Below are 27,387 nucleotides of genomic sequence, written 5' to 3' on the forward strand. Positions count from 1 at the left end.
TCGCACTTTGGGGTCCTCATGGGACGTGCAGGGCTCCGGGGGTGAGGGGGGTAAGCCCAGTCACGACGCGACAAGTCGAGAGCAGCTCGGCGAGCCGAATTTTGAGTTGTCGGGGGCCTTGTCGGTTGCTGCGAAGGGGGAGCGAGGGGCGTCTTTGTCGGCTCCGGTGGCGGCGGCCAAGGGGGCGGTGGCGGCGGCCAAGGGGGCAGCCAAGGGGGCGGCTAAGGGCGCAACGGCGGCGAAGGGTGCCGCCGCCCGCTCGGCGGCCGCGGGGGACCGCGTGCAAGGCAAGTTCCAGGGCTCGCTCGGCGGCTGCAATTGGTACAATGGCACCGTGACCGAGGTGCGCGGTGACCCCGACATCCGAGAGGGCCGGAGAGGAACCTCGGCTGAGGACTCTCGGCTGCTCGAGAGTAGGTGCGCAGCGACGGCCGCTTCGACATCTGCTACGACGACGGCGACACGGAGCAGGCGGTGCCGCCGGAGTTTGTCAAGGTCGGCTCGTCGAGTGGCGCCGGTCGGCCGCCCGCCAAGCGAAAGGCTGCCGGCGGCGGAAAGGCTGCTGCTGACAAGGGCGCGGGGCGAGCCAACGGCGTCGGCGGCTCCTCGGCGGCGGGCCAGAAGCGCAAGCTCTCGAAGGTGGACGAGGCGGACTGGCTCGAGTCGCGTTTCTCGCCGCTCGCCGCCGAGTCGTCCAAGCTGGCGCGCGGCGTTGCCGACGCTTTCGCCGAGCTGCCGCCCGAGGAGCAGGCGCGGCTGCTGCCGCTGCTGCCCGAGTGCGACCGCGACCCGGCGGCGCTGCAGCGCGCCATGCGCTCGGAGCAGTTTGAGCAGGCCTTCATGAATTGGCGCGCGCGCGCCCCGCCGTCGCGCCAGCGCCGAGGCTGCGCCCGCCCTCACGTTTGCCACCCGCCGCAAACGCGTGCAGGCAGCAGCAGCTGGCTTCTGGCGAGTACGACCCGGCGTGCGCGGAGATGGTGCGGGCGCGTCGCTCGGCCGCCGAGCGCAAGGCCAAGCGTGCGCAGGATCTCGGCCGTGAGAGGTTGCGCCAGGCGGTGTCCGGCGCGCCGCCTCTCGGTAGCGCGTGAGGGTTGCTCGCCACCGCTACCGCCGCTCCTTCTCCCCGCGCCGCTGTCGACGTGTCGCTCTCCCTCTGGCTGAGCCTCTGCCCGCTTCCCAGCCGCCGCACTGTTCACTGCCATGCGCACCCTAGCAGGTTCGCTCCCCCCCCCCCCCCCCTCCCCCACTCCGGCTCGACCCCCCGCTAGCTGCGTGGCCGAGCGTTCCTTTTCAGCCTCTGGGCCCGCCATGCCCCACCCTCCGCCAAGATCTCCCGTGCTCCCTCCCTTCAGACATCTGCCCCTCTGCCCCTCTCCGGCTCGTAGTCGTCGTTAAGGAGCGGTTTTCGGAGCCGTACCGAGGGGGTCCAAAACGGGCGAACATGCGTTTTTCGACGACCACACGCGCGATGTGTTTGGCTAGTTCCATTTCACTGTGGCACAGCTCGCGTTATACAAAACCTTGATTTTGACCATTGCGCGAAAAATGTACCTCTCGGCGGTGCCTTCCAGAGGCAGGAGCTGCGACCCCGCCGAGTAGACGGGCGCACACAGCAGGTGGCGCGGTGTGCGCCCGTCCACTCGGCGGGGTCGCAGCTGCCTCTGCGCGTCCTGGGGAGGTACATTTGTTGCGCACCGGAGACGACTCGACGCCGCTGAGATCGGAGATCAAGCTCTGACAGGTCACACGTCGCTCCTTTGACGCCGACATGACTCAGTCACCCGTGCAGAGCACCTCAGTACACGGTCTCGACGCGCTCGCTACGACGCCTGTGAGCTGTGACCCGTCTCGGGTCAGGTGGCACGACGCTCATCGCGTATAGGTCGCGGCCTTTCGATAGCAACTTGGGACGTCATCACCAACGCCCATCTCGCTGAGGCGCTGCAGCTCCTTTGCAATGTCCATCTTGCAACGCCCGAAGCTTGTGTACCGGAAGTCTTGCTCATTCGTGCACGTGGACAGCACATCGCAACCCAAGGCTATGCGCAGCTGAGCGAATGACGACTGGTTGTCCACAACGATTTTCCCCTTCTTCTTGTCGAATCGTAAGCTCCCACCCCCTCGACCAATGCCCCTGTAGACCCCACCCCTGGTCCCGGGCCCCACAAGCTCCATTGCTGCCACTAAGTCGCCGTGCTGGGGTACTCGATGCTGCCTGTGGATGAACGTCCGGTGCTCACGCATGCTCACGCGCTGCTCTTCGGTGAGGTACTTTGCCTCCGCATAGGGCAATACCTCCCAATGTTGCTGGTTGTGACGCTCAAAAAGGATGTTGCCGTCGCGGTCCATCACCCACAATGCCACAAATAATTTGGTGCATGCTTCGGATCGATGCCCCGGTAGTTATCCTCACCTTCCTCGGCCTTCAAGAAGAAACCTGGTTTCAAGTATTGGTCTTTGGTGAGGTTCTGGCGAGCTCCATCAATATATGCAGCCGCTTTGTTACCATCGTGGCAAATGATAGCAAACGTGGGCGGCAAATGATACACGCAACCACTGTATAAGAAAAAACCTGCACGCCTATCTTTGATCTCTTCTGCTTTCTCTCTGTCTTGTGCAGCTCGGTCTCCAGGGCTTTCTGGGTTCAGCGACGTGAGTTCCATTTCGCGCTGCATACAAGGATTGCCTCGTGGCGACACCACAGCATCGAAACCCTCACCGTCGAGTTCTCGAGCAGTGCACTGTCTGGCTTGCCGCAGTACTCCCTAACTGTCATCCCGTCCAGCAAGTCTGCTGGGTCCACACCAGGGAGCCGGAGGCCCACGTCGTCAAGGTTTTTGTCAAAGTGGGCGCCAGAAGAGGATTTGAATTTCAAATAGAACGCGAGTTGGGGACTTTGACTGGCTGGCTCGGACCCGGGGACGCCATGTGCCTTGTAGAGCCAATGTCCGACAGCGGTGGCACCAGCAGCGGCGATGACCAACGGCATACACACACACACACGCACAACCTGGGCTCGGGGAAAGCACAGTTCTCGTACAGGTGCCTGGAAAAAGCTCTGAGCACCGCTCTCAATTTCCAGGTTCTCCATGGCCGCTGGTGGAGCTCCCACAAAAGATGCTAGGCAAATTTGATCCAGAGACCTGCAACAATCGTAAAACACCAATGCTTTTCCGACTGCCCAATCAGAAGACGTAGCATATCACTTGGCCATGGGCTCTCGAAGGGTATCCTACAATGACGTGCGTGGGACATCAGAGGCATGGTCCCAGCCCCCTTGCTAGTCCTTCAGTACTTGAATCTGGAAATACTGAAGGACCAATCATTATGGTATGGGACCTAACATTCTGAAGACCCGCCTCCTTGCTAGTCCGTCAATATTTGAATACTGAAAGACCAAGCATTCTGGTATGCTACATTCTGACGACACGCCCCCTTGCTAGATAGATGAGCAGGGGGGTCCGGGGGGCGATAGCCCCCCGGTGAAACCAACTGACGGCGTCCCAACAAATCTGCCCATCTGGTAAGACCCCTGGGGTACCGTGTGCAGGAACCAAATATCACACTGGCTGGCCCCTGTGCAATAGGTAGGTAGGTCCGGTTTTGACCGCCCCAGAGGCCCCCGCAATAGGTAGGTAGGTGGTGGTGGTGGGGTGGGGGTGGGGGGGGGGTTTAAAAAACCGCTTCGCTCGCGCGGGAGACGGCGCGTTTAGCCGCGAACGGGGCCATGCCAGACGTGTCGCCTGAGGCTGGGACGCCAGCCGAGACGGGTGCGGAGGCGGCGCCGCCTATTCACAGAGGGCTCAACGGGTATTTTTCGCTTCGCTGCGCTGCCCCGCAATAGGCAGGTAGGTGGGGCACGGAGCCTGGCGGTTGGCGCCCGCAATAGGTAGATAGGTAGGGCGTTTTGGCGCGACTCAGTGCGCAGACCCCCTATCTGGCTAGGAGCCGGAACCCAGGGCGAAACCGACTTTCGCGCCGAGCATGGATGCTGAGAGCAAGAATGGCTCCGGCGCCCTCCTCGTGGAGCTGAACGCACCCTGGCCTCCGGCGGTCGGCCTCGTCTCTCGTGCGGCGGGACGGGCCGTCCGTGAGCAGCCAGCCAGCTCCGCCGTGCGCTTTGGGTGCACACAGCTCGAGTGGCGACGGCTGCAGCAGCTCACTCGTGCAGCGCGCGTGGTGCACTCCGAGCTGGGTGAATATTACGCCGACCGCGCCGTGGCCGCGACCCTGCCCGAGCGCGGCCGCCGCCTGGCGAGCAGGCCTGCGGCTCCGCTCCGAGGGAGTGTGGGAGGGTATCTCAGCGAGGAGGAGCAGGCCGCGGAGTTCAAGCGGCTGGCGGCAGCCTACCCGTCGTGGCTGGCCCCACCGGAAACCGTCGGCCGCTCGCGCCAAGGGCGGCCCATCTGGCTGCTCTGCGCGAGCCGGGACCTTCTTGGCTGCAGGCAGACAGCGCACTACAGAGGAATGCGCAAACCTCTCGCACATTCACACACACACGCGTACCGTCGCCAAGAGACTCTCTCTCCGTCGCCTGCAGGCCTTCCCGCCAGGCCGGCGACGAGAGGGGCGGCAAGCCAGCGGTGCTGTACACCGCGCTGCTGCACGCGAGAGAGCCGGCGTCGCTCGCGTGCTTGCTGCACTTTTTGCGCACGCTGCTGCACTCGGCGGAGGAGGGCGACCCAGGCATCCGAATCACACACCACACCGTTCAAGACGACCACGAGAGAGAGGATGAGAGGGGGGGTGCGGCCCAGGCGCCAGTAGTCAACAATGACGCCCGTAAAAGTGCCGAGGCGGTGCGGGGCCGCCAGCTGCTGCTACTCCTCTTCACAGCCCCAGCCGTGAACAGGTGCCGCCGAGTTGCTCTCTCGCCGCAAGCTCCTCTTCCTCCCCAGCCTCAACCCCGACGGGTGGGCGTGGAACGAGCGCAGGCTGCCATCATTGTCATGATTACGACGAGTACTGCACGGGCTCTTCACACCGCGACGTGTGAACAGGTGGCCGAGAGGCGGCGGGATGAAGCGGAAGAACGGGCTCCGCACGTGCAGCCGCCGCAGCGCCGACGACCAGATCACAGACGGCGTCGACTTGAACCGCAACTTTGGCTTCCAGTGGGGGTACACGCAGGAGGCGGGCTCGAGCGGCCGCGGCTGCGACGAGGAGAGCTGCGCGGCTGGCTTGTGCGAGCTGTGAGCGGCGTCTCCTCACGGCTGCGGGTGTGGTCAGGAGTATCGTGGCGCGGCGGCCTTCTCCGAGCCCGAGACGCGCGCGGTGCGGGACGTGATGGACGCCCACGCGGTGCGGGCGGTGTTGCACTGGCGCGAGCAGAGGGGGGGCGGGGGGGGGCGGGGGGCTCTCGCTCTGCAGTTACCGCCTCTGGCTGTGATCAGGCACGGCTGGGGCAACTCGCTCGCCTACCCGTTTGCGTATGACTGGCACGCACCGCTGCGCTCGGCAGCAGCTGTTTGAGCCCTCTATTTGTGCCATTCTTCTCCCTCCCTGCAGGCACGCGCCGCTGCCGTCGGCCGAGTTGGAGCGCTACCAGGAGCTCAGCCGCGCCATGACTTCGCTAAACGGCTACAGCCACGGCGGCGATTGGGAGGGCGTCGGCCACACGCCGACGGGGACGTGAGCTGAGCCGCGACGTTGCGTCCCTCAGGCCGCGCTTGGGAGTCGGTCGGCTACCACGCAAATGGCGAGGCGGACGATTGGGGCTACGGCACGCGCGGCCTCCTCTCGATGTCTCTCGAGGTTGGCTCGTCGCGCGACGGCTTCTGGCCCTCACCCGCTCGCATCGGCACCCTCTCGGCCGCAACGCTCTGGCCCGCGCTGACTTTCGCGCACCGCGCCGCTGCCGTGCTGCAGCTCCACTCGCTGCAGCTACAGCCGGCAGCCATGATTAGTCCCCAATCCTGAGCAGCGGCGAATCCTTCTCTCTATTGATCGGCTCCCCTCGCTGCAGCAGCTGCCGCCGAGCGACGAGATGGGCGGCGACGGCACGGGCGAGGCGGGGGCGGGGAACGGGCGCACCGGCGTGTGGCTCCAGCTCAACGTGCACAATGCCGGCCTGCACGACATCCGATGTGCGAGGTGACATTCTGTCAAGCGCACTAGAGATTGGCATGAGTACTCTCCTGTAGGCCTCGCCGACCCTCCGGCGCGGTGGCGGCTGTGCGTGCAGGCGCCGGGAGGGTGGGCCCACATGCTGCCGGCGGCGGAGTGGCGCTCGGGCGGACAGGTCGAGCAGGGCCCTGCCAACGCGAGCCAGCTGCGGCGCTGCGCGGAGCTGTTTGGTCGGCGCCGCCGCCCGCGGCAGCTGCGCGGCCTCGCGCGAGGGGAGGAGAGAATCGCCGAGATAAGCGAGATGCGACGAGATGCGACGAGGCAATCACGACGAGGCCTCACTGCACGAGATTGTGCTCCACCCCTGCACTCACAGGCGTGGCGGCTTCCGCCGCTCGGGATCGTTTGGCAGCGCACGGGCGCGAAGCCGTGGCTACGCCTCGCGCTGAGCTTCGAGCCCGTGGGAGACCTCTCCGCCGCCGCCGCCGCGCTCATTGCACCGCCTCGCTTGCTCGAGGTCGCAACGGACCGCAAGACGCTTTCTGTGTGCGACGACCTCTGCTTCTGCGCCGCCCCGCGGCCCGCCGAGTCGAGTGGCGCAGCGGCGCCGTGGGCGGCGTCCACGGTGCAATACGCCCGCAGCTGCCGCGCCGCTCGGCCAGAGGGGTCCGAGTGCGGCAAGCCAGCGGTCGCGCAGCGCAGCCCCGCGAACCGGGCGTCTGGGACGGCGAACCAGTTCTTTGCCTACACGCCCTCCCGCGGCGCCGCGCGCTGCACTGTGAGCGCGTCTCACTTGGGCTTGGTCCTCGTCGTCTACCGCTCGTGCGGACGCCTCGGGCCGCAGCAGCCGGTCGGGTTCGGCAACACGGAGCGGCGCCGAACGCTTCGCGTGTCCGTCCCCTGCGAGAGCGGGCAGCCGCTAATCATCTACTGGTCGGCGGAGTACGCCCCCGGGAGCTTCTTGTTTGCCGTGAGCGAGGAGCCGGGCAGCAGTGCGCACCGCCACCGGGCATTGTAGCCAGGAGAGGACCCCCCCCCAGCCTACACCACACGCACAGTCCTCGGCCGCACGCCTCGCGGATTCGGCGCTCGAGCGAGCCTCCTCTATCCCTTTAAAGGCTAGTTCCATTTCACTCTGACACGCGCTAATCTCTTGAAAACGTCTCCAACGGAGCTCCATGTTGCTCCCAGCGCCATCCCCCGCGCTCCCTGCGGCCATGGTCGATGATCCTAGTAAGTAGTATGAGAGGTCATCGGCTACCGCAACGGAGCGACCCAACTCGTCGACATCGTCGTTCGTCCGAACGTGATGGTGTGCCTCAAAGTCAGCCTTCGGAGGCTATCGTGGGGGTCGAGCCCTTAGGGGACCCAGTCGGTTCTGGGCCGGATTTTTTTAAGACCTTTTAAGAAACGAGGAGGTTTGGGGGCTTAAAATTGCCATTTAAGACGCCGTTTTCTCTGGGGGGAGGCGGGGGCCCCCGGAGGCACCGTGCGCCGCGCAGCAGTGCGGAAACGGGGCTCCGGCTCTTCTAGTCTCTACTAGCACCGACTTCCCGAATGATCACGGTTGATCAGAGGGCAGATTTGGAGAGATCTCGAGGAGTACATACAGATAGACCCTCTAAACCATAAGAAACTTCCAACCTGATCGGTCGTACTGACCGCCGACAGATCACTCCAGACAGCAGACAGGCCGACGTCTGCACACGGCCGGCCGGGCGAGAGGCTTGACACGATCCGACCCTGCGACCCTGACGCTGCTGCTCTAGCTACCAGACATGCGCTGCTGACTGCTGCCACAATGTGCGACCGGTGCTGACCCACTTGGCGGCCTTCCCGGTCAGTGGTGAGGCGCAGTTCAGAGCTGTCGATGGCGCGATGCCGCACTGGTCCCACATCGGTGACACGAGACCACCACGTTTGCCGGTCCAAGAGAGAGGCACCGGCGCTGTCCTGAGAAGGTGCATGGTCCCTCTTGACTGCCCATGCGCGCGAGGCTGTGTAGGCATAGCCTCGAGAGTGCCAGCAGCCAATCCGAGGCAGTTTGTGACGCGCATTGCGTCAGAAGCGTGCACGCGCTGGAAGGACACCTTCCTACTGGCCGTACGATCAGGTCGTCACTGAATGCCGAAGACTAAGGCCGCGAGCTATGCAGGCGGTCAGTTGAGCAGCATGGCACGGTCAGCAGCGCCGAAAGGATGTCGCAAGGCGTGATAGCATGGCCGCAAGTACGCCGAATTCCCCCTAGGGCCCTCGCCTCCCCCCAGAGGCCGTTTTCTCTAATACTGCCGTTATTAGGCACAAACCCGCCTCTGAAGACACATCTGTAAGTCTGGGGTGCACTGGCAGGAGCCATACTCGCATAGGGGGACGCGTGCTAGCTGACTGTAGCCAGCTTCCCGGCCTCCGGCGTCTACCGGGAGCCTCCCGGACCATCGACCTCGGGAGCTCTCCCGCACCGTTTAAGCGTTTAAGACCGTTGAAGGAATTGGCGGCCCAGCAGCTCTTAAAACCGGCCTAGGCCGGTTTTAAGCCGTTTAAGCCGCAGGCGCCCCAGGGGCGCCCACCCTTTTAAGCCTAGGGGTCCCCTAAGGTCGAGCCGGCGGTGGCCGTGACATGTGGTTCCACCACCCCTCGTAGGCTTTGCCTCTGACCGCCACCGTTCCCAGGCTGCCTAATGATATGGAAAGGAAGGCTCGGCGAGCGTATAGAAGCGTGCTCGACCTCGTCGTGGCAACCTGCACGGCAGCGCTGGCAGGCGCGATGAGCGTCGTGCCACCTGACCCGAGACGGGTCACAGGCGTCGTAGCGAGCGCGTCGAGACCGTGTACTGAGGTGCTCTGCACGGGTGAGTCACGTCGGCGTCAAAGGAGCGACGTGTGACCTGTCAGAGCGTGATCTCCGATCTCAGCGACGTCGATTCGCCTTCGGTGGCGACAGCTAGGATGCATATCCTCTTTCGTTTTTCGTCCGATGGCCCTCTCTGGGAAGCTGGCGGGTGCACGCAGACGGACCTTGTGTGTGCACGGAACGCTTAAAAAGTGGGTGCTCTACCGCGTCACTTTTTTGAGTAGATCGTGCCCCGAGCTGGCCGTCTATTTATACATTATATAATATATTTTACAGTGAAATCGGGAACAGCCAAAGCACTGTGTGGAACGCGCTTGCGGATGCGCGCCCCAAAATGTCCGCCTCAAAAGGCCTCGTTCTCGCCCCTTTCCTGTACGCGTGGGTCTCAGAGGACGAATGCGCACCGGACCTTCGAGGACATCAAAGTCGGCTGCGCCCTACGGCCATCCAGCCGGCTCTCGAGTGTCGCAGCGCGACGCGCTTCACCCCTCGACTCCGCGCTGCGAGTCGATCTGGAGACGACGCTCGGCCACCGCCAACTCCACCCTGACGCGTCGCACATGCGCCGAGTGTCCCCCCCGAGGGTGTCCTTGTATAGTATGCTTGGTTGCGAGTTAAAAAAAGCCCGTTCCGCACCCGCAGCCAGCAGCAGTACACATGCCGTTCTGGTGCCCCTCGGCTGGCCAGAGGACGACTCACAATGCAAAATCGGAAAGACGTCACGAGGGGCCGTATAAACGGTACCGCAGCGGCCCGGGACACTAACAGTGAATTGCTGCCACTCGCCCGGCCTCCTCCCCCTCGGGGTCGCCCGGAAAGTGGGCTTGCGCACCGGCGCCCCCCCCAGCACGCCGACCCGAGGTGTACCCTCCGGCCACCTGGGCGGGGAGCGGAGTCCGATTTTGGCCCATTGGCTTCATCATGATGGATACGGAGGTGGCCAGCCCTTGGTTGTGCACCTGCGGCGCGAAGAGGAGGTGATCTCGGCGGACGACGGCCGTGCCAAGAGCGGGTGCAGCGCGGAAGAGGGTGCGCAGCGCGTCGCGGCCGCGCGCTTGGGAGCCGGGGGGATGGCCGGAGGGGGTGGGACGCCTGCATGTCCTCGAAGCTCCCACCCGCATACGCAAGCCGAGCCGCGAACGGCGGGGAGGGAGTTTTGGAGGGTCAGCCAAGGACGCGCATGGCGAGTGACAAATAGAGGCGACTTCGCTCTACACCGGTTTGCCATCGTGAGTCTTTCGCGGTTCGCGCGCGGCCTCGCGACGCCGCCGCGACGACGGGCCGACAGTGTTTTCTCAGAGTTACTCGAACAAAACGGGTATAGCAGCAATTTCTCAGCCCCGGGCCGCTCGCGCCTCGCGCGGCCGCTGCTCACGCGAGATGTTCTTCGAGCGCGAACGACAACGACGCACCACACGACGATCTGCAGGAGGTATCGCGGGACACAGCCGCTGCGCAGGCTCGGCTCACGGGCGCCGCAAGGCAGCCCGGGGCATCAGGGAGAGGGCAGGTGTGGGTGGGTGGGTGGGGAGAGTGGGGGCGGGTCCAACGGTAGCGTGCGGGTCCAACGGTAGGGGAGAGTGGGGGCTTGGAGAGGGGTAGTGTACACGGCTCCGATTCAGTGCGCGGAGCCGGACGCCGCCTACTTGCGGGAGGAAGAGGTGTGAAGAGGCGCCCCTGAAAGCGGCGCGGGCTCCTGCCAGTTGGTCGCCTGCGCCAGCAGCGGTGAAGGCAACGACGGCTCCGCTGGCGGCGGTGGGGGCGGCGGCCGCGGCGGCGGGGGCGGCGGCGTGGGATCTTCTGCTGGCGGCGGCGGCGGCGGCGGCGGTGGGGGCGGCGGTGGGGGCGGCGGCGGCGGAGGAGGAGGCGGTGGCGGGGGCGCTTCAGCTCCTGGCGGCGGCGGCGGCGGCGGCGGGGGTGGTGGCGGCGGCGGGGGTGGTGGCGGGGGTGGCGGGCGCGGTTCCGGCGCTTCTTCTACTGGCGGCGGGGGCGGGGGCGGGGGCGGCGGCGGGGGCGGGGGCGGCGGCGGCGGCGGCGGCGGCGGAGGCGGATGCTCGGTCTGGATGCCCTCCTCCCGGCTGGTGTCGGTGCGAGGCGACTCGAGGCTGACCAGACTGCTCTCCTCCACACTCTCCGCGAACGGATCGCCGCCGTCCGCGGCGCTCCCAATCTCCTCCTCCTCCTCCTCCTCGCGGGTGTCTCCTCCGCCCGCCGCCGCCTGCGCCTACAGGGACGCTCCGAAAGCGCTCGAGTAGCAGGGGAGGCGCCGCCTTCCCGCAGGAGCCTGCGCCTCGGGCGTTGTCGGGGCGGCGGCGGCCGGCGGCGGCGGGGGCGGGGGCACGGCCGGGACGCCAGTCTCCGCCTATCAATGATCGGCCAGCTATCGACCTGCGAGTCCTGCTTTCCCTCGACGGCCGGAGCGCCACGCCGCGCCCCCACCTCCGGCGCAGATCGAGCGGGCGCTCGACTCTCGCCAGCCGCGAGCCCAAAGTCCAAGCCGGCCGCCGCCGCAGCGGCGTGGAGCTCCGGCGGCAGCGAGAGTGGCACAGCCGGGCCGCCCTCGAGCTGGGACCGGATCGAGCGCTCCACCTGATGCGTAGCTACGGATGGCGGAGGAGCTCCAAAAGGCAGCAGGGAGGCAACAGGCCGCGGTGGCGAGGAGAGGCGAGGGCGAGGGACGAGAAGGAGGAGTCCGGGGAGGGCGAGGAGACCCTCTCTCGCTCCCTCTCTGGCGGGGAGGGCGCGCCTGCTCTGCGAGCCGCGCCGTCATCTCCGAGTCAGCCTCCTCCGCCGCAGCCGCAGCCGCAGCGGCGGACGAGGAGGGTGGGTTCGGGTACCGTGGGGTAGGGGACGAGGAGGGGCCGGCGGTGACGGCTCCGGCCACCGGCGCCCCCTCTGCAGGCGGCGGCGGCGCCTCGACTGCTCCTCCGCCGCCGCCCGGCCCTGCCGGCGGTGCCGCCGCCGCCTCGGCGAGCGAGAGGCGGATCGCCTCCATCAGCATCAGCTCGTCCAGCTCTGCCTCCCACGCCGCTCCGCCGCCGTCCGAGTCGTCGCCGCCGCCGCGCTGCAGGGCGGCGGCGGCCGAGGCCAGGGTCTGCTCGTCGAAGGCCACCGCGTCCGACGCGGTCGCCGCAGCGGTGCCGAGGCTCGCCTGCGACTCGAGCGCCTGCTGCGCCAGCGCCCAGCGGCGGTCGTAGTCGAGCTGGAAGTCGTCTGCCGCCGGGGAGTCGCGCCCCGCCGACGGCGAGAGCTGCGGCGAGAGGCGCAGCGAAGGCGCCAGCACGCGGCGCGGGGAGGAGGAGGCGGGGGAGGCCTGGAAGGGGAGGGTCAGGGACGGGCCGGGGGTCAGGCAGCGGTCAGGCAGCGGTCAGAGAGGCGGGGCAAGGTAGAGAGAGAGGCGGAAGGGCAGGGGGAGAGGGGCGAGGGTCTCCTCCGCCGATGCTTGGGTCGGCGCCGCGTGCGAAGTGGTGGGAGACAGCGCGGCGGCGGCGCCCGGCTCGTCGCCGGCCGCGGCCGCCGGAGGCCTGCTCGGCGTCTGCACCTGCGAAACACAGCAGGGCGAGGCGCGTCTGGGCGGGGAGGATATTGACGCGGCAGAGGGGTGCTCGATGAGAACGTGTGCTCAAGTCTCGCGGCGCAGGTGGCGCGGGTCTAGTTGCCCTCGGGCAGCGGGGAGGGCGGCTGTGGACGGCAGCGGCGGCGCCGGGCGAGGGACACGAGGCGTCTCGGAAGTGACGCGCGCCGGCTCGGGCTCTTTCCGCGCGGAGGCGAGCGCGAGCTGCTCCTCCTGCCTCGCCTTTGCACGGGCGGCGGCGGAGGGCGGGCCAAAGTAGCCCACGGTGTAGTTGTCCTTCTTGCAAAAGGGGCAGCTGACCCCGCGCGACGACATGCGCGGCGCCACCTGCAGGTAGCACTCGGTGCAGATTGGCTGCTTGCAGCAGGAGGAGCGGTTCAGCCCGCCCGGAAAGTTTAGCATGCAGATGGGGCACTCGTCCAGGTGCGGCGAGGCCTCATCCTGGCCCTGCACGCGCGGCGCACCGTGAGTGGAGGTGGCACACGGGGCTCGCGGGCCGAGCCGGAGGGGTGATATACAAGGGAGCGCGCACCCTCGTGCACGGCGCGAGCCGGCGCTCGAGGATGGCGCGGCGCAGGGCGCGCTCGTCAAACTCGGCGCGCTGGGACACCTTCGGGCTCGGCCGCAAATGCTCCGGAGACACCTGCGGCGGCCGGCCGGCCGAGGCCTGGTTCCCCATTGGCAGGACGATAAGCGGGCAGAGCTCGTGTTTCTTTATTGTTTTTGCCTTGCTGTGTGTTGCTCGTGCTTGTCGTCATCATCTGTCCCGCGTCCACCCATACCGCGTTGGTGTCCAGTCCGAGCCTGACTGTTGTTCATCCTTTCTACCTACCTACCTTTATAATAATTAGGTGCCCGGTAGGCTTGGCTGCAAAGGGGATTTTTGTTGTGCCGATTCGTGTGTGCTCCGCTTCTGAGAGAGAGATTTTGAGACATGAGAGAGAGAGAGAGAGAGAGAGAGAGAGAGAGAGAGAGAGAGAGAGAGAGAGAGAGAGAGAGAGAGAGAGAGAGAGAGAGAGAGAGAGAGAGAGAGAGAGAGATTTTGAGTGAGAGTTTAGAGAGAAAGAGAGGGAGCGAAAATGCATTTTTTTATTTTCGCCTCGAGCGCTGTGCTTATCTCTCTCCAACTCCATCCCTTCCTTGCTTGCGTGTCCCCCCATGCCGGTGTGTCCAGTCGCTGGCTAGCCTCTTCTAAACCAACACTCCCGTTTCCCAAGAAAAGAAAAGTAAGCCTTCCTCGATTTTCCGCGAGCGGCGTCTCGGACAAAAAGCCTGTGGCCGTCTCGGCGCAAGAAAAGCCTTGCTGCCGAGCTGTCATTCCTCTTCTGCAGGCCGCGTGCAGCGATGCGCGAGTCCTGGCGGCGCAGCCGCCCCGCCGTGCGGACCATGGCCAACCAGCCCGTCGACGCGCCCGACGACGTGACCTCAGCCGGTAATCAGCCGGTAAGTGTCGAGAGCGCCCCCCGGCCAAAAGTCGACGATCCTCGCTCGCTCGCCGCCTCGCCCCTCCCGGCGGCGCGGCGGCGCCCGCGACGGGCGGCTCGCCCCACGGCGCACCCTGCCGCCGTAGGTACTCGAGGTGCTCGCCCTCCAACGACGCCGCGGGGGCGGAGGGCCGCGACCCGCTGGGCCGGCTGGGCCGCTAGCCGGACGGCCGCCGGTTTTTGTAAAATTTCTCATCCTAAGTTATCCTACTCGAGTAGTACCCGATGAAGCTACACGCCTGGATCCCCGCGACGCCTGTTGCTCACGGACCCCGCCGCGCCCGCGCCACTCCCACCATGCGATGCGCCCTCGCTCGCCGCCAGAGGCAGCGCTGCGCCTCCTCGGCCTCGCACCGCCTGCCCCCTCCGCTCGCAGGTCGATAAAAGGATGACGCAGTTCTGTGGCCTTCTGCTCGCCCTCGCCTTGGGCAGCGCCAACAGCCAAGGGCTCCAAGCCGCTCGTCCTGGCCGTGGCAACTTGTTCGCTGCGGCTCCAACAAGTTCGCAAGGCACTGCTGGCGGTGTGGCCTCGGGGGATGATATCCACAACGCCATGGGCTACGGCACGATGGCCTCGGGGGAATACAGCTGCTGTGCGGAATACTGCAGCGACAAAACAAATCTCTGCACCGCCATGGGCTACAAGACGACGGCCCGGGGGGAATACAGCACCGCCATGGGCTACTTCACGACGGCCTCGGGGCCCTTCAGCCGGCTCCAGCACGACGGCCTCGGGGGGATACGGCACCGCCATGGGCGACGGCACGACGGCCTCGGGGGAATACAGCACCGCCATGGGCGAAAACACGAAGGCAAAAAGCTTCTCGCAGAGACAGTTGTGGGGCGGTACAACGCTCTCGGCGGCTCTCCCTCTACGAACTCCTGGGTTGCCGCTGACGCCGCATTTCGAGTGGGCATTGGCACTGGCGACTTGAACCGCAAGGATGCGCTCACGGTGTACAAGAACGGCACAGTCGTCATCAGTTGGGATGATGGTGAAGTGTCCTTCATATACAGGCGCTCGAGACCTCCTCTCGCTGCCTACTCGCTGCCGCGAGGGAGTCGGAGGACCGACGTCGGGCGGGCGCCACTGCGCTCGCCTGCACCGAGACCCTCCTGGGGGGAAGACGTCGGGTTGAGCTGGACTCGCCTGTACCGAGGCCCCCCGCCCCCAACGCGCAACGGGAGGAGGGGAAGAGGTCAGGCAGCTCTCACTTCGGTGATGAGCGCTTGGCGCGAGGCCCCTCCCCGAAAGGTGCAGCTTAGTACCCGCGAAACCGAGACCCCTCCCCGCCGCCCCGATCCCCCCACCCCCTTGCTCCCCTCCCCCCCTCGGGGGGGCCGAAGAGAGGCGCCCGTGGGGACCCCGCAATTCCCTCCCCCCCCTCGGAGGGGGCCGGACGAGGCGCACCCCGAGGGCCCCGCTCTTTCCTTCGCATAGCGGCCACTCTTCGGATCGCTGGTCGAGCGACCCGGGGGATGCCCCGCGCGCCTGACCCAGGCGCGAAAGGCGAATCTGCGAGGCGAGGCCGCTCATGCGGCCCGATGGGGAGGAACGGGGCGGACTACGGGGATGGGCTTCTACACAGCCCTTCCCAGCAGCGAGCCCCCTCACCGACAGCTCTGGGAAAAGAAAACGCGGAGGCACGTCCCGCCGGGTACCGCTTTGGACGGAACGGACGGTTGGTATCTCGCAAATACTTGATTTTTCACGCCGTGTAACAATCGTGATCAAACGGCCCTGCTGTGAGCTGGTACACCAAGAATGGCTTACCACTGCCAGGAGCCACACTGTGGCAAGCTGTGATGAGCGTGGTTTGGCTTGTGCAGCCCATACGGACGTGGTATATATACATATATGCGGCCACGTGTCGGCCGGTTCGGGGCACGAAATCCGGATTTTTCCACGGCGTAACAATCGTTGCTGTAGTGGCGCCAATGGCCGCCTCCCGTCGCGCCATTGGCACCCTAGCCAGCAGTAGCACCGGAGGCAACACCACCAAGCCCACAAGTCACAAGAGTGACGGAGATGCTTGCCACGAGCACCGTGACGCCCGACCCTGTGAGCACCGTGGGCGTATACGGCTGCATACGGTGAGATGATGCACAGCATGGCCAGACGAGGGATGCAATGCTCGCCAGCTGTATGTTAGTGAGGTATATGGATGTGATCAACATGTGTGAATCACAGGTACGCGCAGCAGCGCATGTAGCCGCTGATATCGAAGACAGCGCAAACAGGTTTTTTTGCGCCACGCACCCGATGGCCGTGCTGGTCCAACTGCGTGCACAGGAATGCTATCAGCGCGTCTCCGCCATAACTGGACATGGCAATGAAGCAGCTGAGACGTGATAACACCGGTGCTGGGCCAAGGAGGTGCCGCTCACCGCCGATTGTTACGACTGTCGTCGAAGGCGAGCGGCGGTCGCCGGGCAGCAGCTCGTGGCGATCGTCGATCCGCGAGCTGCCATGCTTGTCACAGGCCGGCACTGGATCGAGGACGATGGCGCCGCGCGGCTGGAGGCAACGGAGAAAGGCATTGTGGAGCGGCGAGGCGATTGTTACGAATTTCGAGGGTGCGGAAAAATCCGATCGCCTGGAAAAATCAAGTATTTGCTAGATAACCTCACATCCGGGGCCGGGGAGCTCGGCCGGCGTCTTTTTCTCGATGGCCGCCCACCGCATCGGCGCCCGCGTCGCGGGCCTCTCGCCAGAGCAGCTGTGCGCCATCATCGAGGCGCAGGCGGGCGCGAGCGACGCCGCGCTGTGCGTGGCGGAGGAGCATGCCGCACGGCTCGTGGAGCAGCCCGAGTGGGTGCTCTCCGAGGTCCTCCTCTCGCCGGACCTCGCCCCGCACATCCTCGCCCAGCTGCCGACCAAGGCGCACGCCGCCAAGGGGACGTGCCGCGCGTGGCGCCGCGGCTGGAAGGAGACGCTGCCGAAGCGCGAGAGGCCGCGCATGCTCGTGTTTTGCGGCCACGACAGCGATGCCGCTTTCGTCAACTCTCTGGAGCGGTACGACCCGTCAACGAATGAGTGGGAGGAGGAGGCTGTGGCGCCGATGCTGACGGCACGAAGGTGTGTCCGCACGGCGGTGCTCAACGGCAAGCTGTACTCGGCGGGCGGCCAAAATGAGGCTGACCTCGCAACTTCCAACGCGGTGGAGCGGTACGACTTGGCTACGAAATCGTGGGAGGCGGTGGCGCCGATGGCGACGCCACACGAGGGTCACGCCGTGGCGGTGCTCGACGGCAAGGTCTATGCTGTGGGAGGCTGCAACGACGACGACGACGGCTTCCTCAGCTCAGTGGAGCGGTACGACCCTGCGCTGGATGCGTGGGAGGCGGTGGCGCCGATGGCGGTGTCGCGGTGTGATCACGCCATGGCGGTGCTCGACGGCAAGCTTTACGCTGTGGGAGGCCAGAACTACGACGACGGCTGGCTCAGCTCGGTGGAGCGGTACGACCCGGCCACCAACGCGTGGGAAGAGGTGGCGCCGATGGCGGTGGAGCGGAATCTTGCCAGCGTGGCGGTGCTCGACGGCAAGCTATACGCTGTGGGCGGGCACGGCGGTGGCCACCTCAGCTCGGTGGAGCGGTACGACCCGGGGAGGGATGCATGGGAGGCTGTGGCGCCGCTGACGCTGGCTCGCTTCGGGGCCGGGGTGGCGGCGCTGGACGGCAAGTTGTACGCTGTGGGCGGCAGGGTCGAGGAGGAGGACGAGGATGCGGTTGACAGTAACACGGTGGAGCGGTTCGACCCGGCCACCAACGCGTGGGAGGAGGTGGTGCCGATGGCGACGGCGCGGGCCTTTGCTGATGCTGTCGCGCTCCTGATTGTAGAGGAGCATATGTAGAATCGGTAGACGGTGATCCAGAGAAGAATCAAAGGGATTTTTTTGCAACCGTTATCTGGGATGCGTTTTTCTCTTTCTGGTGCGTGGTAGTCTCTCGAGTGCGTGGTGGCAAGCACGCGGGCGGCACCCTGCAGGCCATCCGCGTGCTCGGGGCGCACCTTGGTCTCGTCGAGAGCGCGAAAAACCGCTCTCGACTCAACGCAATTCTCATTTTTCTTTTTTTTGCGCATATACACACACATATGACGAGAGAGCGGCTGACGGCCTTCGTCGCCGCGCAGCCGTCGACGCGTCGGATCGTGTGTGTCACTTCGGGAGGCACCACGGTCCCACTGGAGCGCAACACGGTGCGCTTCATCGACAACTTCTCCACTGGCAACCGCGGGGCTGCTCTCGCCGAGCGCTTTCTCGCCGAGGGCTATGCTGTCATCTTTGTGCACCGCGCCGGCTCCGCCTTCCCGTTCGCCCGCCGCCTGCTGCCACCAGCCGTCTCGCCCGAGGAGTGGCTCCGCAGCCTCGGCGACGCCGCCGCGTCTGCCGAGTGCGAGCGCGCCGCCGCGACATTTTCGGCGTGTGCTCCGCGCCTCCTCGCACTGCCCTTCACGGCGGTGAGCGAGTATCTGGCGCTGCTGCGCGAGACGAGCTGCGCGCTCGCGCCCGCTGGCGCTCGCGCCATGGTCTGCCTCGCCGCGGCTGTTAGCGACTTTTACGTGCCGGACGACGCGCTGCCGGAGCACAAGATCCAGTCGGCAGCCAGCGGCGGCGACACGGCGGCGGACGGCAGCCTGACGCTGCAGCTGCAGCCGGTGCCAAAGATGCTGGGCGCGATCAAGGGGCTCCAACCCACCAACCTGGTTTGTGGACCTCCCGCACCTGTCCTGACAGTCCTGACAGAGTCCTGACAGAGTCCTGACAGAGTCCTGACAGAGTCCTGACAGAGTCCTGGCGGGGTCCTGACGGCGCACGGTCTTCACAGTGCTCACAAGTGCCTCCGACGAGACCTCCACCTTCCTTCACTGCAACCCTCCTTCCCCTCCCCCGCAGCAGTGAATGATAGACGCCCAGCCCCCCTTTCGACCGTGCGCGCCCTCTGCGGAATCGTCCTGATGGGGCAGTCCTGACGCAAACTTGAGAGTCCTGACAAGCAAACTTGAGAGTCCTGACAGAAACTTGAGAGTCCTGACAGAAACTTAGAGTCCTGACAGACAAAAGAAATCACGCTGACTCTCGCGCCACTCGGCTCGACCATGAAAAGCGCACAAGCAAGAGAGGCGGCCATGGTGCAGGCAACGTTACAGCCGGCAACGTGCAAGAAGGCAGCAAAGCTCGGCCACGACGTCCATGGCCCGCGCGCCCCCGATTTGCCACCGGCGGCCTGCAGGCCAGCGCCGAGCAGCGGCTGACCGACTGCTGACCGAGGCAGCGCCCACGGCAGCGCCCACAGCAGCGCCCACGGCAGCACCCACAGCAGCACCCACGACAGCGCCCACGGCAGCGCACACGGCTTGGCTGGCCATGTCAGCCGCGCAGGGACCCTCCCGCGGGTCCAACCCGAAGCGCTCGACCGCTCGACGGCGCAAGTCGGCTGACGGAGCGAGCCGCATAGCCCTCCAGTGCTCACCGCAGGATCAGGCCCGACCGGCCCACGCTCACGGCCTGGCCTGCCTGTGGACCAGCAAACTCGCTGGCTGCACGCGAGCGAAGAGCTGCGTGGCTGGGTTGTGACCGTCCCCGTTGCGCTTTCCCTCAGTGGAGGGCCGTCCCTGCCCTCGGGAGTAACTCGACTGTACACCCCTCCCTACTCTCTCGCTAAGGGCTCTGTTCACAGCGGGGGGACAGTGGTTGTCCTGGCGGAGTCCTGACGGAGTCCTGACGGAGTCCTGACAGAGTCCTGACAGAGTCCTGACAGAGTCCTGACGGAGTCCTGACAGAGTCCTGACGGCCTATTTTGGAGGTTTTCAACTTTGAGGTATTGTAACTATGTGAAGGTGAAATGAATGAATCAGTTCTTTGGGACAGTGCAATCCGTTTAATTATTACCTCCAACTCAAAAAAAGTCTGATATCAAACGGACAACGGGGTCCCTTATGGCTGGCCTGTAAAGGTAAGGTGCGGGAGGTCCACAAACCAGGTTCACCCGCGCTAGGTCTCGGGGGACGCAGGGGTCACACCCGACGACCTCGCTCGGGAACTAGCCGGGGCAGTCGGAGAAGGGGCAACTCCGTGCACTGACGGTCGGCCGCCAGAAAACACGCCTGCGTGGATCGCGTCACACCAATCCTCGCTACCCAACGCGGCCAAAGGAGATCCACCTCGAAAACCTCGAGAACACGGCACCGCACCGCACACCCACCCACCCACCGCCCCGCCTAGGTGCTAGGTGGGAAAGAGATGAGGAGATGGAGCAGCCCGAAGGAGAAGCCTCAAGTATGGGAGGTTAAGCAGATGCGTCACGCGGCCCGGCGTTTCACCTCGCCTCACCTCGCCTCATCTCGCCTCATCTCGCCCCACATTTTTTTCTTTTCTAGACCACTCCGAGACCGACCCAAGACCGACCCGAGACCCGAGATCGACCCGAGATCGACTCGAGATCGACCCGAGATCGACCCGAGATCGACCCGAGATCGGCACGAGCGATCAACCCAACAATGCCCCAGAGCCCCCTCCGGGGGGACCCCCCCTCACCCCGAGTGTCCGTGTCCTTCGCGAGTCACCGATGGGGAGCGGGGGGGGGTGCGAGATGCACAGGGGAGGCTGGGGAGGGGGGGGTCCACTCTGAAGACTGCCGACCGCGGGGGGGTTTTGTCCCACAGGGTTTTACCCTCCGCGTGAGGATCGGCGCGGCGAGGGGGTAGGTTCGAATTCGCCGCGCAACATTTCACCCCCACAGGACCCCGCCCACCCCCCCTCATGGTCCCACCTAGTACCCCAATGAGCCTTCGCACCCCCTCCTTGCGCAGTGTCCCCCACTATGTGTCGCCGTTATCGGGGCACGCTATCCTGTGTAGTCAGGGCAAGTGGGGGCGGGGGGCACTCCCATCTCTCCTGTGTACGGGTGGTGACTGTCTCTAGTCTCGGAGGGGGGCTTGAAGCTAAGAATATTTTATTTCTCTCTCTCTCTCTCTCTCTCTCTCTCTCTCTCTCTCTCTCTCTCTCTCTCTCTCTCTCTCTCTCTCTCTCTCTCTCTCTCTCTCTCTCTCTCTCTCTCTCTCTCTCTCTCTCTCTCTCTCTCTCTCTCTCTCTCTCTCTCTCTGCTACCGGGTACCGTCGGGTACTTATTTTAAGAGCAGGTAAACAGCAATAGATCCGGCCCTCAAGCGGCCTAATCGATACCCAGCCCTCACGGAATCGGTCCCTTGTTGTACAGCAATCGATCCTTCACAGTGCCCGTCCTGCCAACTTGCCGAGAATCGGTCCCCCAGGTCACCTGTGGCGCGAAGCTGATGTCTCCCGCCCTCGGCGCGCCCAACGCGCAGCGGCGGCAGACCGCCCCCTCCGGTTCGAGGGGCGCCTGGAGCTGAGCGGGCTGCCTCCGCCAGAGTTTGGCTCGCCCACCGGCGGGCTGTCACCCTGCCACGGGTCGCAAGCCCTCTGCCGGCCGGAGCGCAGGCTGCGCGGGCTTCCAGCAATTGGTCCCTTGGCAAGCGCGAATCGGTCCCCCTGGCTCCAGGAACTGATCCGGCACTACACCCGGATCTATTGCTGTTTACCTGCTCTTAAAATAAGTACCCGACGGTAAGCGGTCCGAACCCTGGGAGAGAGCATGGTGTGGCGCTCCAAGCTCGGCAGTGCTGAGCCGGACAACGGGCATTTGACGAGCTCCGAGGCGTCGCACGGTGGCTGGGCCTTCAGCAGCCACACTGCGCCCATCAGTGGCTTCAGCGAGCTGCTGTGCCTCGGCCGCCGCCTGGCCGACCCCTACGCCGCCGGCGACGTCCAGAGCCACCCGTTTTGCGTCCACGGCGCCAGCCGCTCGCTCAAGCCGTGCATGTGCGGCTCGGCGCTCGTGATGGGCATTCGCATGCACATGCCCGACGCCATCTGGGGCGCCAACCACGTCTCCCTCGCCCACGAGGCGTCGGGGCTGACCGTCTCGTTTACTGCGGAGGGCGCTCTCCTTCACTGGGCGCGCGACTCCGTCGAGCACGGCTCGCGGGACCTGCGCGTGCCCGTCGCCAACGCGGCCGTGTGGCAGGAGCGGCTGCGCGCCGCGCAAAAGGACGCCAGTCTCGACTATGACTGGACGTTCCGCTGCGACGGCTATGCCGGCGACGTCGAGGTTCGGCCGCGCAGCGGCGCGCGCGGCTGGGCAAGGAAGCACGAGAAGCAGGCGTCGCTCGCCATGCTCGGCAGCCTCGCGCCCGCCGTGCAGCCGCTATCCTCGGGCGCGTCAGACGCCGTGGGTGGCGGCGGCGCGGCTCCCGTCGCATCGCCACACCGCGGCGGGTGCCACCCCGCGCCCCTGGCCCTACACCTCACCCTCACCCCAACCCCAACCCCGTGCCCGACCCGTGCCCTGACCCTGGCCCTGACCCTGGCCCCGGCCCCAGGCGACGGCCTCGCGGCGGACGGCGTCGCCGGCAGGCTGCTCCGGCAGCGGGGCGCGATTCTGTGGTCTGCCGACGTGCTGCTGTACGAGGCAGCGGGACTGGGGCGGCTCGTAGTTGAGCAATGGAGGAGCTGAGTGTTCAATCGATGCATTGGCAGGACCAGCTGCACGACTGGGGCGTCTCGACGCTGCGCGTCCGCGTCCGCGTCATGGAGTGGGGCTTCATCGCCCTCCTCTCGCACTACCTCCGCGTTCAGGGCGAGAGACGCAGCCGAGAGACAGCGGAGAGGCAGCCGAGAGGCAGCCGAGAGACAGCGGAGAGGCAGCCGAGAGACAGCGGAGAGGCAGCCGAGAGACAGCGGAGAGGCAGCCGAGAGGCAGCCGAGAGACAGCGGAGAGGCAGCGGAGAGGCAGCCGAGAGGCAGCGGAGAGGCAGCCGAGAGACAGCCGAGAGGCAGCCGAGAGGCAGCGGAGAGGCAGCCGAGAGGCAGCGGAGAGGCAGCCGAGAGACAGCGGAGACGCAGCCGAGAGGCAGCCGAGAGGCAGCCGAGAGACAGCGGAGAGGCAGCCGAGAGACAGCGGAGAGGCAGCCGAGAGACAGCCGAGAGGCAGCCGAGAGACAGCGGAGAAGCAGCCGAGAGGCAGCCGAGAGGCAGCCGAGAGGCAGCGGAGAGGCAGCCGAGAGGCAGCGGAGAGGCAGCCGAGAGGCAGCGGAGAGGCAGCCGAGAGACAGCCGAGAGGCAGCCGAGAGGCAGCGGAGAGGCAGCCGAGAGACAGCGGAGAGGCAGCCGAGAGACAGCCGAGAGGCAGCCGAGAGGCAGCCGAGAGGCAGCCGAGAGGCAGCCGGCGTGCCGCCGCTGGGTGCGGGGTTCACAGCTGGCCGTCTCGCTGCGCTCTCACCCGACGCCGTCTTCGCCGCAGGCGCTGCGGTGCGGCAGAGGGAGGTGCGGCTCTCCCTTCGCTGAGGGGAGATCCGCCCGAGATCAGCCGAGATCAGCCGAGGTTACGCGCGGGTAGGTGCGGCTCTTCCACCGTTTCGGCGAGCAGACGCTGCTGCGCTCGAGCCGTACGCTGCAGGGCGCGCACTCCGCCGGCGCGTCGGAGTGGGACGCGACGGCGATGAGTCCGGCGGAGGCGGAGGCATGCACGGTCTGTGGCGAGGCGGAGGAGGACTTGCTGCTCCCCGGGGGCGGGCAGGCTGGCGCGCAGGCCGCGGCCGCGCCGCCGCCGCCCGAGCTTGTCACCAGGACGCCTTCCCGGGCGTCTCCTCGGACACCTCCCAGACACCTCCGAGACCCGCCGCGCTTGTCACCACCAGGACCCTCCCCAGCGGAAAGACGGTCTGCGTGCGGGCGGCTCCAGTTGCAGCGCCGGCCGGGCTTGTGCCGTTGAGAATGTCGGTGCCGCTCAGCGCAGCGGTGACTCCCCCCCTCGTCCCCGCGCCTGCTGCTGTTCCATCGGCGGCCGTGCCGCATTCGCCGCCCGCGCCGCATTCGCCGCCAGCGCCCTTCGCGCCGCCCGCGGCTTGCGGCCTGGGAGGCCCTCTCGCTGCCGCGCCAGAGCGCGAAACGGCGCCGCGCCGGCTGCCTTCGCTGCACGCCTCGCCGGCTGTCGCCAGTCCCACCGCGCTATGCGTGTCGGACGACGGGGTTGCGATCGCCGTCGGCGGAGAGAGCGGTGGCGTCATGCTGCTGCGCGCGGCGCCGGCGGGCGGGGGGGAGGTCACCGAGGTGTGGCGCTCGGAGCGCGCGCACCGCGGCGCGGTCACGGCGCTGCGTTTCGTGCCGCGCGGCGGCGGCGAGGCGGGCGGCGAGGAGGGCGGCGGCGCGGAGGGCGGCGGCGCGGAGGGCGGCGGCGCGGAGGGCGGCGCGGGCGGCGCCGAGGCGGCCGCGGCGTCTCTCGCCTCTGCGGGCGAGGACGGCAGGTGCGCGCTCTGGGCGTGCGCTGGCGGGAGCGGCGGCGGCGAGCCCGCGCTTGCGCAGGCGTCCTCTGCGAGAGGGTCGGCATGATCTCGGGGACATCTCGGGGACATTTCGGGGGCATCTCGGGGACATCTCGGGGACATCTCGGGGGATGGTAGGCGTGGGCCCTGCACTGCGAGACGGCCGACCGCTCCTACCTCCCGTGCGACGCGGCGGCGCGCGGAGGGGCGCGCGCCGTTCGCCCGCCGCGCAGGCGCCTGTCCGAGCCGGGCCGTGATCCGAGATGCCGCGAGATTAGGCGCGGCCTTCCTCCTCCGTGGTGGCGCACCTGTCGTGCGGCCCACACGGACAGCTCGCCGCCGCCGCCGGCCGGTCCATCTTCCTCCTGGCGCTTGGCGCCTCTGCGCCGCGCCGGCAGCTGCGCCGAGATGCTAGACACATCTCCCGTGTCTTCAGATTCGGCTTTGCTCCGACACGGAGTCCACAGCACTCCGCTGTGTCCCGCTGCGTCCCGCTGCAGTCGCCGCTCCCGCTCGCCCGCTGTTTCCCGCGGTGGTCCCTGCTCCCAAATGCCCGCGCACTCACGCGATTGCTCCCAGTGCACGGCACGGGCCCGCACTAGTACCCCCGCCCCGACGCCGGCGGGCGCGACGCAAGCCCAAGATCTCCCCCGCTACCGGCGAGGAGCACGGGACATGCACGACGCAGGCGGCTGCGCGCCGCGGCGGCCGTGTCGTCGCTGGTCCACGCGCCAAAGAGGCGCCTCCTCTGCGCCGCCGGGTACGGCGGCGTTTCCGTTTGGGAGGGCTTCGGGCTCGGCGAGGCGCCAGCGCGACTGCTCCCTTTCAAGGGCGTCGCCCGCTTCTCTCGCGGTCGGCCTTCGCGGGTGGCCTCTCCGCTCTCACCGCCGCGGGGCGCACCGGCTCCCGTAGGTGGCGCATGAGGGCGGGGCGCGTCCGTCCTCCCCGGGCCGCGAGCCCGCACCGACCCTCCTCGGAGCTTTCCTGCAGGCCCTCTCGAGGCGCTCTCGCTGCCGCCAGATGAGCGCTACGCCGCGGCGGGCGCGCAGGACTGCACCCTTGTCCTCTGGCCGCTCCACGCCGGCGGCAGCCGCGACGGCGACGGCGGCGACAACGGCGGCGGCGGTGTCGACCTGCGCCAGCGAGGCAGAGGGTTGTGCACGTGAGCTGCGTCTCCTCACCCGCATGGCGGTGAGCAGGCGTCGGCCCGGCCAGCGAGGCAGAGGCGGCCGTCGAGGGGGGCGCCGCTCTCTTCTTTGGCGGCTACGAGCGCAAGGCGAGCGGGTGGAGCCAGGGAGGGATATGTGTGTGTGGAGTGCGGGTGGAGGGGAGACGGCTTGTTACAACCTGTAGGTTGGTCCGGTCGCGTGGGACTCGTCCGGCCGCTTCTGCGCCAGCGCAGGCGGCCGGTCCGCCGTGGCTGGGGGCATCGGCCACTCTTCGGCCAGCTCGCGGCCACCTCTCGGCTGTAGGCGGGCGGTCGGCCGTGGTGTGGGACATCGGCCCGCCGGGTGCGCCGCCGCCCGTCCGGCGCAACGGGCGCGCGACGCCGCTGTTCGGCCAACGGTGCCCGAGACGAAGCCGAGAGTGTCCGAGATTGTCCGAGATTAGGCGCGCGACGCTGCTCCTCGGCCACCGGTCCTCCGTCGAGTGGCTCGGCTTCGCGCCCGCCGAGCCCGCCGTCGCCGCCACCATCGTCGCGGCGGCGGCGGGATGCCGCGTGCTGCTCTACTCGCTGGACCAACGCGAAGGCGGCGAGGGCACCGCCCACGCCGGCTCCCTCCGCCCCGTGGCGGAGTGCACGCTGCCCGACGGCAGACGCGGAGAGGAGCTCGTCTTGGCATGGGGGCGCGACGGGTACCTCTTCGGCGCTTGCGGCGGGAGCCTGTTCGCATGGCGCGCCGGGTGACTGGACTGATGGAGATCGTTCGGCAGACCGTTTTGCGGGGCAAGCTGAAGCTCCGTGGTAACCCGTCTCTGGTAGACGGGAACGAGATGACAGTGAGTAGGTGGTAGGTGGAGTACTTGTACAGCAGTGGCGGTCCGAGCGCTGCTGTTTCTCTCTGCCGCCAGACCCGTGAAAAAGAAAGAAAGCAAAGAAAGAAAGAAAGAAAACAGACAACCCAAGGGAGGGATGGGAGGACGGCACGCCGCCACCACACAGGGATTTTAAGGAGAGGTGTGTGGTGCGCTAGCCGTCGCCCACCCTAGGGAGTCTGCCTCTTCCTATCTCTCTTCGCAGTCTCTCTCCGATTCTCGCTGCAACCTTCAAGAAAGAAAGCAGAAAGAAAGAAAGAAAACAGACACGCCAAACGAGGGATGGGACGAGGACAGGGTCCCCACCTGCACGAGCAGGATTTTGGAAGGACGATCAGGGGGACAGGTGGGGCTCTCCTGCTCCTGACAAGGGACACGACAGGCTCGCAGCGCGGTGCGCGGTGGACTCCCACATCCACTGGCGGTCTCATCTCAGTCTAGCGACCTGCCTCCAGCTTGTCGCTGGCAGTCTTCATAACAGACAACCCAAAGAGGCAGGAATTCTTATTTCGGGGTATTGTAAAATTCTTATTTCGGCCTCTCGCCGCATATGTCGGCTGATCCCGACCCGCACTGGGACATCAAGCTCGCCACCTTCGGCGTCGCCTTTCTTGGCTGCTTCCTCGTCTCTCTCCTCGCGCGCCTCGCCAGCGATGCCGCTGGCGTCGACGTGCCGCTGCACATCCGTGAGCAGCACTCCCGACACACCTCCTGTCCCTCACCCTGCAGCCACGCCCTCCCACGCCCACCGCCACCGTGCCGCGTGGCGCGTCTTCGCTCGTGGCCCGCCCCGACACTCTCTCATGGCTCACTGCCTCGGCGTCCGGGACGCGCTTCCGCTTCGGCAGGTGGGCTCGCGGTGAGCGGTGTGCACGCGATTGTGGTGGTGAGCACGGCGACGCTCACTTTCTTGCGCGGCCACGGCGACATCGGCGTCGGCGGCGAGGAGCCGCTGCTCGGCTCGCTCGGCCTCTGCGTCTCGGTCGCTTACTTTGTTTGGGACGTGCGCAACATGCTGCGGACCGGCC

General features: G+C 66.7%; 7 protein-coding genes across 7 annotated transcripts in view; 6 read left to right on the forward strand and 1 right to left on the reverse strand.

Moving 5' to 3' along the window:
* EMIHUDRAFT_229503 (hypothetical protein) overlaps positions 1-1,599 on the forward strand; it is a gene marked incomplete at both ends in the record, with an annotated part of 3,476 nt that extends 1,877 nt beyond the window's left edge. Inside the window, 4 exons of the mRNA XM_005785944.1 lie at positions 299-343; positions 418-824; positions 929-1,055; positions 1,483-1,599. Of these exons, the coding sequence (XP_005786001.1) occupies positions 299-343; positions 418-824; positions 929-1,055; positions 1,483-1,599 (696 nt within the window). The remainder of the gene's footprint in view (positions 1-298; positions 344-417; positions 825-928; positions 1,056-1,482) is intronic.
* Positions 1,600-3,984: 2,385 nt separating this feature from the next.
* Positions 3,985-5,635, forward strand: EMIHUDRAFT_229505 (hypothetical protein; the record flags this gene model as incomplete). Its single annotated transcript, XM_005785945.1, has 6 exons — positions 3,985-4,377; positions 4,554-4,799; positions 4,882-4,946; positions 5,061-5,183; positions 5,394-5,429; positions 5,509-5,635. The coding sequence occupies 6 exons, from the start codon at positions 3,985-3,987 to the stop codon at positions 5,633-5,635; spliced, it is 990 nt and encodes a 329-aa protein (XP_005786002.1).
* A 107-nt stretch (positions 5,636-5,742) lies between these two features.
* EMIHUDRAFT_229506 (hypothetical protein) lies at positions 5,743-7,084 on the forward strand (the record flags this gene model as incomplete). The annotated part of the gene is made up of 5 exons (XM_005785946.1): positions 5,743-5,859; positions 5,966-6,086; positions 6,144-6,241; positions 6,443-6,610; positions 6,731-7,084. 5 exons carry the CDS (start codon positions 5,743-5,745, stop codon positions 7,082-7,084), a joined length of 858 nt encoding a protein of 285 aa, XP_005786003.1.
* A 2,314-nt stretch (positions 7,085-9,398) lies between these two features.
* EMIHUDRAFT_455762 (hypothetical protein) lies at positions 9,399-13,186 on the reverse strand (the record flags this gene model as incomplete). The annotated part of the gene is made up of 4 exons (XM_005785947.1): positions 13,023-13,186; positions 12,653-12,937; positions 11,943-12,166; positions 9,399-9,462 (listed from the first exon to the last, which is right to left on the reverse strand). The coding sequence occupies exons 1-4, from the start codon at positions 13,167-13,169 to the stop codon at positions 9,399-9,401; spliced, it is 720 nt and encodes a 239-aa protein (XP_005786004.1). The 5' UTR covers positions 13,170-13,186.
* A 3,258-nt stretch (positions 13,187-16,444) lies between these two features.
* Positions 16,445-17,847, forward strand: EMIHUDRAFT_229509 (hypothetical protein; the record flags this gene model as incomplete). The annotated part of the gene is made up of 3 exons (XM_005785948.1): positions 16,445-16,551; positions 16,622-16,876; positions 17,832-17,847. The coding sequence occupies 3 exons, from the start codon at positions 16,445-16,447 to the stop codon at positions 17,845-17,847; spliced, it is 378 nt and encodes a 125-aa protein (XP_005786005.1).
* Positions 17,848-18,073: 226 nt separating this feature from the next.
* EMIHUDRAFT_229510 (hypothetical protein) lies at positions 18,074-19,234 on the forward strand (the record flags this gene model as incomplete). The annotated part of the gene is made up of 2 exons (XM_005785949.1): positions 18,074-18,685; positions 19,118-19,234. The coding sequence occupies 2 exons, from the start codon at positions 18,074-18,076 to the stop codon at positions 19,232-19,234; spliced, it is 729 nt and encodes a 242-aa protein (XP_005786006.1).
* Positions 19,235-21,594: 2,360 nt separating this feature from the next.
* EMIHUDRAFT_111718 (hypothetical protein) lies at positions 21,595-26,231 on the forward strand (the record flags this gene model as incomplete). The annotated part of the gene is made up of 8 exons (XM_005785950.1): positions 21,595-22,234; positions 22,382-22,463; positions 23,699-24,304; positions 25,011-25,174; positions 25,313-25,447; positions 25,522-25,626; positions 25,795-25,888; positions 25,934-26,231. 8 exons carry the CDS (start codon positions 21,595-21,597, stop codon positions 26,229-26,231), a joined length of 2,124 nt encoding a protein of 707 aa, XP_005786007.1.
* Between the last annotated feature and the right edge of the window lie 1,156 nt (positions 26,232-27,387).

The sequence above is a fragment of the Emiliania huxleyi genome, assembly GCF_000372725.1.
Source record: "Emiliania huxleyi CCMP1516 chromosome Unknown EMIHUscaffold_156, whole genome shotgun sequence".
Classification (NCBI taxonomy): domain Eukaryota; phylum Haptophyta; order Isochrysidales; family Noelaerhabdaceae; genus Emiliania; species Emiliania huxleyi.